Below are 6988 nucleotides of genomic sequence, written 5' to 3'. Positions count from 1 at the left end.
CCAAAAATGGGTTGATTCGTGGATAGCCTCAAAAAGACAAGGAGTTCTTCAGACGTGGAATTCGAATGCTGCCTGAGAGATGGGAAAAAGTGGTTGCAAGTGATGGGCAATATTTTATATAAATCTATATTACCGTTCTTCTATAATAAATATTTAATTTGTGTTAAAAAACGGCGGAAACTTATTTGTACTCCTAATATATATATATATATATATATATATATATATATATATATATGTAATATTGATAATGAAACAAAAGCTAAAACTAAACAAAATAAGTTGACGGCTAAACTGTAATCTCTAAGAGGTAGTTAGAGACATTAATTAACTGTAGATAGTTAAGTAAAACTATACAGGAAAATTGTGAAATATCCCAAAAATTTGACAAAACGCACATAAGCTAGTACAATGGCCTTTATGGAGATTTGCGTAATACCAGAAGCTGATGCAGTTTATCTGGATCCAATTAAAATTTGATTGAAATTGGTCCAGTTATTTTTTTCATTTGGTACGAATATAAATCCTTACTAATATTATAAAAGTGTAAGTTTGTAGTTTTTATACCACTGTTGTAGCAAACAAGCATACGGCCCACCTGATAATAAGCGGCAAAGATGGTATATATATATACTATATGGGATTGAAAAGGATATAGACTACGATTTATTCCGGCCAATTTTATTCTAGTCACGCAAACGAAGTCACGAGTAAAAGATAGTATTATCTACTAGCTATATAAAGATCAACATCTTTATCATTTTACGCATTCATTGTCTGCTACTGAACATAAATCTTCCTTAAGGACTACCACGATAAACGATCTTGAGCTTTTTATATACAAATATAAAAGCTCTCAAATATTTCGCATCATTTCTTTTTAATATTCATTGACGATAATGTCTTACTCCCTTTAGCGTTACGAGAATTTCGTTATTTCATAATTTATGACTTTATTTCGCAAAAAAATCGATCGTGACAAAAGTAATGTTAAACCTACACAGAATGAAAGATTTCATTCTCACCTATCATACCTCACTGGTGCTTCGCAAGTACTCGTATATACCGTTAACGCAGGCGGTGTTACTATTCCATTATCAACCATTGAAAAAAAAAAACATGGAACTAAACATTTCGTGTGGGCGTAGTATACGATGGACCAACTCATCTTCTCCCACTGGTGTCGTAAGAGGTGACTAAAGGTTAAGGAATGGGTAGCAGCGTCCCTCTTTAGACATCACCAAAGTCTAACAGCGATAGCCAACTCGCCTACCAAGTGTGGCTAATTCTGGCAAAACCCCCCAGTAGGGAGAGGGCTATATTTAGCAGTGGACGGTTAATGGCTGATATAATATATGATTAATTGCAAAAAGAATTATAAAAATCGGTTGAGAATCAGCGTAAATAATGTTTAACATTCCTTTACCCTAATTTACTAAAAATTACCAAGTACTTTTTACATGTACAAAAAGTATATGATAATTAAAAATCTCTTTTTGAAGCTACTGAGTTTACTATTGATATAGGAGGATAGTTTTTTAAAATCCAATCGGTCTATAAAGCATCAATTTTATTTGCAACATCAGTTAAAAAAAAACAATTGTAACTGTAATACTGCAACGGAATAGACAAATATCGAAACTAGACAGACAAATAACGAAAATAGACGAAATAGTAAATAATAATTCATATGACAACACAAAGTCATGTATTCAATAAATATTTAATTTATAGCTCTCACGTTACAACCACTTGCACTGCAAATGTTGCACTTTGAAAATAAAACGAAACTTGTCACATTTTTATTTGCGTCCAACGAGCCGTTTGTACGTATCGTATAAATTCTAATGCTAGCGTAAAAACTTTGTGCATGTCCTTTAAAAATCACCTAACCTTTAACCATTGACAAAAATATATTTTTCATTTCAATTCTCTACAAATGTTTAAAATTAGTTATCTATCTAATGATGTCGATGTAAAAAATTCTATTAGTCTGCAAAACTGTTAACTGTTATGAATGAATTATATATAATATATTTATATTTAACCGGACATCTAATAATTTTCTCTCCAATGTGTATATAATTTTAGAAAAATTCGAATGAATTTGATTTCAAATTAGATTTTCATATTTGATTAGTAATAACAAGATTTACAGTCACCGTCCAAAAAGTGAAATAAAATATCATCCAAACAGGATGCTATCTTCCCTATCAATGATCTTTAACACATTATTTTAATAAGTATACTTTGTTTAAATGATGCAATGTAGAAAATTAAAGTACAAAAAATTAATATATACACATTGGTATAAATGAAATATGATTGTATTATTGCTGCAACCTCAATTTTCAATATTAAACAAATTAGCATACAAGCAATACAAAACAAAATAATCCTTACTAATGTTATAAATGTAAATGTTTGTTTCTTACGTCTTGGCACCTTAATACTTGAACTAATCGCTATGAAATTTAGTACTTAGGTACTATATATGATGGAGAACACAGGCTAATTTATTTATCCCGATCAGTGAATATATCGCAATCACGCGAGCAAAGTAACAGGTAAAAGCTTGTAATTCAATGATTTATAAGAAAAATGTAAATCTGGTAATTACTGATCGATGATTCCAACTTATAAAATATTTTTAATAGAATTTTTGACATCAACTATTTCCTTATCTACGTCCAACTTTGCGATATTGTCAGCATTACACCTAACGTTATTGAGTTCCTTTATGGAAATAAAATCAATTTTCGCAAGCACAAACTTTACTACGTCATCAAATTAAATAGTCACACTCAAAATATCACACTTTATATGATCATTATTATCAACTTAAAATGTCTTCATAAGAATATGTTCAGACAACCCACCTATGTTCGGTATGACTCCACTGTTTTTCACTGTTTTGTCTTTTCTATGCAAACTACATTTCTTCTCCTTATGTCCAATTTCTGATTTATTATGGGTTGTTTTGATTTGAGACGATATAGATACGTTACGTTTTTTGGTCCCGCACTTTTTACATTCGCACGCACTATTACTGTCACTATCAGCACTTAGAACTTTTTTGTCGTCACGCTTTAAATTTGCTAGTTGATTTTTATTTTCTTCATACTTATTTGTTTTATCTTCTGTTGCTTTTTTGACTTCACCCGATAGTTGCGAGTGATCGAAACAGGTAGTAGTTTTCTGTAACAAAACATGTTCTATTATTATAATGGTTAAATAATCAATTGACCAAACTACAATATTCAAATTGAATTGTAAATTTGTAAATGCAAAATCAGCATGTCCACCCAGCACGTTGGGTCGTTTGTGGATTTAACATAAAATGCGTATAGCATAAAAAACTTAACAATAAAGAAGGTAAAGGTAAAGAGAAACGTACAGTGGGATTAACAGCCTTGGAATATATTTGCACCCGTCCCTCGAGCTCCATTTTGAGTCGCCAGTCGCGTAGATACATGTGCGCCGCTGCTGCACTCGGCCAGCCGCGTCGCCACGTGTGCCACCTAGCGATGAGATTGTTATTCATTTACGTATTTATTCTTTGTTGCATTAGTAACAGAAATAAAAAAATACGGTAAATAAATGAATGAGGTATAAAAGACTGCTTTATTGTTAAGCAATCTCTTCCAGAAAATCTTCAGGTAGGAAACATTGAGAAAAGAGACAAGAGATATAAAACGCAGTCTTTGATTATATAGATAGAGTGTCTCCATACAAATGCTTGGAGAAAAGCGAGTCAACTTTTTTATATAATTTTGCGTAATAAATGAATGTTTGTTGTAACTTTTATATTTATTTTATTTGATAATTTTCGCGCCTTTTTAATATGTAAAAACCAAATTTTAATTATTAAATATAGATACGTCAAGATACATTATGTGCATAAATATGTAGAGAACTGATAAAAAATTTGTCATATAATTTGACAATTAGCTGACGAAAAGTTGACCCGTTCTTGAGGCTCGAACCTTCATATAAACAAGTTGAAGGTTCGAGCCTCAAGAACGATACAATCGAAGGGCGCGGTATATACAAAATATATATTCATTTGTCTATTTATATACTTACCTTGTTAATAGCTGTAGAATTCTGGACTTCTGTCCTAACGATCTGTACATTAAGACTGTATATCTGAACGCAATTAGGTCACCTCTAATTGGTTTATCTATATTTCGATTTTTAAAGTTCAGTTTTAAAGCTTCTAAGTAGTATTTTGAGGCTGGACTTTGTAGACCTGTAACATAGAGAGATATATAATTTATTTGCATTACTTACAACACACAAACCACAACAGATATACCATAGATACTATAGGAAGACTTTGTACAAAAGTCGTTTGCTTGGGTACCTCTCTCTTTAAAAAATAATATTGGATAACAGACTTTTAACATATTCTAAAATAGATATCCGACCGAAATAAACGATATGGAAATGGGTGATGACCTTTTTTCCGTTATTAATGTCTAGAGTAACCCAATATCTATATATCGGATCGGTATTCATATTACCCGCTTAGTAACCAGCATACACGTTATTCATAATACGAGTATCGAAAACTTTATACAACTTTAATAACCCTGTTATATATGTTGTAGAGTTTGTAATCACTTTAAAATGGCTACTGTAAAACAAGCATATAAAAGCAGTCATTATACGAAATATAATTACAGCTAGTTAGGAAATAATTTATAATATAGAAACATAATTATCTTTTTTATTTTTAAAACTTATGCTTAACTTTTAATATGATGTCTATATAATGTAATATTCATAATACCATAGTAACTCCACGTGATTCCCTCTAAAAACTGTCTCGATTAATTCTTGTTGAATCCCTCACTTGGATCTGCTTTCGTCCTCTCCTATCATCTCTTACTAGTGTCTCGCTAGTGTAAACCGATAGCGTGGACTGGCTTACCATTCCATTTTCATCAATTAAAAGATATCATAGTATTTTTGTTAATGCAAAAGGAAAAATAAATGTAGTATTGGAATATTGCGCACAGAGATTTAACAAAAAAGTAAAAAGGAGAAATGTTTTCAAAATTTATTTTGGAGATTTATTTGAAAATTTGTACTGGAAACTTGATAAAAAATAAGACCTCCGTAGTAAACACTACGTGTAAATGTGATTACAGGTTCGCTTCTTTGTCGATTTCAATTTATGAAACAAATTTTTTGTAGTACTGGTACCGTTTTAAATGATGAATCCTTATATTTTTGCTACCTAGTGTCTCATATTATCATTATTTTCCTATCCTTATCCCAATCATTTGGGGTCGGCGTAATATGATTTTATCCATATTATAAAAAGATTTGGTTTTTAGTTTTACTACCGGCCACCTGCCTGACGTCAACCCTCTTTGGGAACCTAGTGTCTCATAATACAATTAATATTCTAATTGGACTATATTAATTTTGAATCATTTATTAATTTCTCATAATACACTTACTATATCTATATCTTATTTAATTTTGAGTATCGTATTTATTTATTCAGTAAATACCTTTCATCCTCAACCAGTCTCCGTAAAGCACGAAATGTTCCCAATTATTTGGTTCCAACTCCACCAACTTCGTCAGTATACTCTTCTTCTCTGACTCTGGTTTAAGGGCCAATAGTTCCACGTGCGCTTGTACAAATCTTGGCTGCAGCCATATGCATTTTTCTAGCATTTTGATAGCTTGAATTGTTTGGCCGCTCTTTCTAAAGCGAGAAGTTTATTGTTATGATTAGGTACAAATTCGTTTTTATTCTAATGTAGATAAATAAATTTCTAGTATTGGCAAAGAAAGATGTATGTAAGTTTTTGGTAATCAGTTCTCTCTGTCTATCATGCAAGGAATAAAACATGTTCCTTGTATGGTAGCTTCTTGTATACCTACTATAAAAATTAATACGAAGTTTCGAAGACAAACTAAATTGAGGTTTATATCAAAAGAAATATCAAAATTAAATTTATTAGCTCGAATATTTTATGGTAGGTAAAGATTATGGTCTTACTCGCAACTTCGAATGGTATATAATTAATGTGTATTATAATTTATAATTTCCGACATAGAATGGACCACCCTTTTCTCTCCCGGGGGTATTGTAAGAGGTAACTAAGGGAGGGCGAGGGATGTGCAACAGCATCTTAAAACAAATCCAAAGCCTAAGACCTCCAAGACACAACCTGAAGGGCCAACCACCAGCGAGTATTCATGTAACAATAACATCAAATTCATGCCCAAAATGCATGTGCCCTTTCATAAATAAAGTGAGGTATGCGAGGTATAATATGAGGGCCCATGCTCGTTTACAGAGTCTTTGAAGTGGTCAACTTGACCAAAACGGTTAGGATATATCTACTCACATATATATATTCATATATATAAAATCGCGAGATACAGCTATAGGGTCATAATGAAGAAGGATGATGTCAAAAATTTTATAGGTATATTTTGTTTTATATTTTATTATTATATCTATGAAAATATATATCAAAAACATTACGAAACAAAGATTAATTCATAACTGAAAATACTCAATTGAAACGAAAATCCAAACGCTAGTGATAGCGAGGCTATTTGTTATATTCGGAGCTTACGAACTTTTCTCTTTGTTTCAGCCAATTTGTGGAAAAGTTACGTTGAAAATTCTGGATTCGGCGAATTTTAATATTTGCTTTTACGTATAATACTATACTACTATAAAAATAAAATATGATTTTATTTTGTGCATCATTTATATATTTATTTGAAGCACATAATACAAGTTTACAAATACAAACTTAAAACATAACTTGCAACTATGTACAAAAATTTATTGTTCAAGTTCAGTTCAAACTAGCCACCTAGTATGATCCAATAATAATTATGGCTGTAACAAAGCCATTTAAAAATATAGTGGTAAATATAAGTTTTATTCAAAATTAGTTTTTGGCTTCATCATTGTCATATCAGCCGTTAACTGCCCACTGCTTAACAT

The 6988-nt window shown here is 31.2% G+C and overlaps 1 protein-coding gene across 1 annotated transcript; it reads right to left on the bottom strand.

The window, feature by feature from the left end:
- Window positions 1–274: 274 nt before the first annotated feature.
- LOC128202314 (uncharacterized) lies at window positions 275–5719 on the bottom strand. Its single transcript, XM_052902176.1, has 4 exons — window positions 5526–5719; window positions 4087–4252; window positions 3398–3521; window positions 275–3198 (listed from the first exon to the last, which is right to left on the bottom strand). The coding sequence occupies exons 1-4, from the start codon at window positions 5692–5694 to the stop codon at window positions 2842–2844; spliced, it is 816 nt and encodes a 271-aa protein (XP_052758136.1). The 5' UTR covers window positions 5695–5719; the 3' UTR covers window positions 275–2841.
- Between the last annotated feature and the right edge of the window lie 1269 nt (window positions 5720–6988).

Source organism: Galleria mellonella, unplaced genomic scaffold, assembly GCF_026898425.1.
Source record: "Galleria mellonella isolate WM207_F2 unplaced genomic scaffold, CSIRO_AGI_GalMel_v1 utg874, whole genome shotgun sequence".
NCBI classification, from domain to species: domain Eukaryota; kingdom Metazoa; phylum Arthropoda; class Insecta; order Lepidoptera; family Pyralidae; genus Galleria; species Galleria mellonella.
The sequence above is the reverse complement of the archived record's forward strand: the minus strand, read 5'-3'. Positions and strand labels throughout refer to the sequence as shown.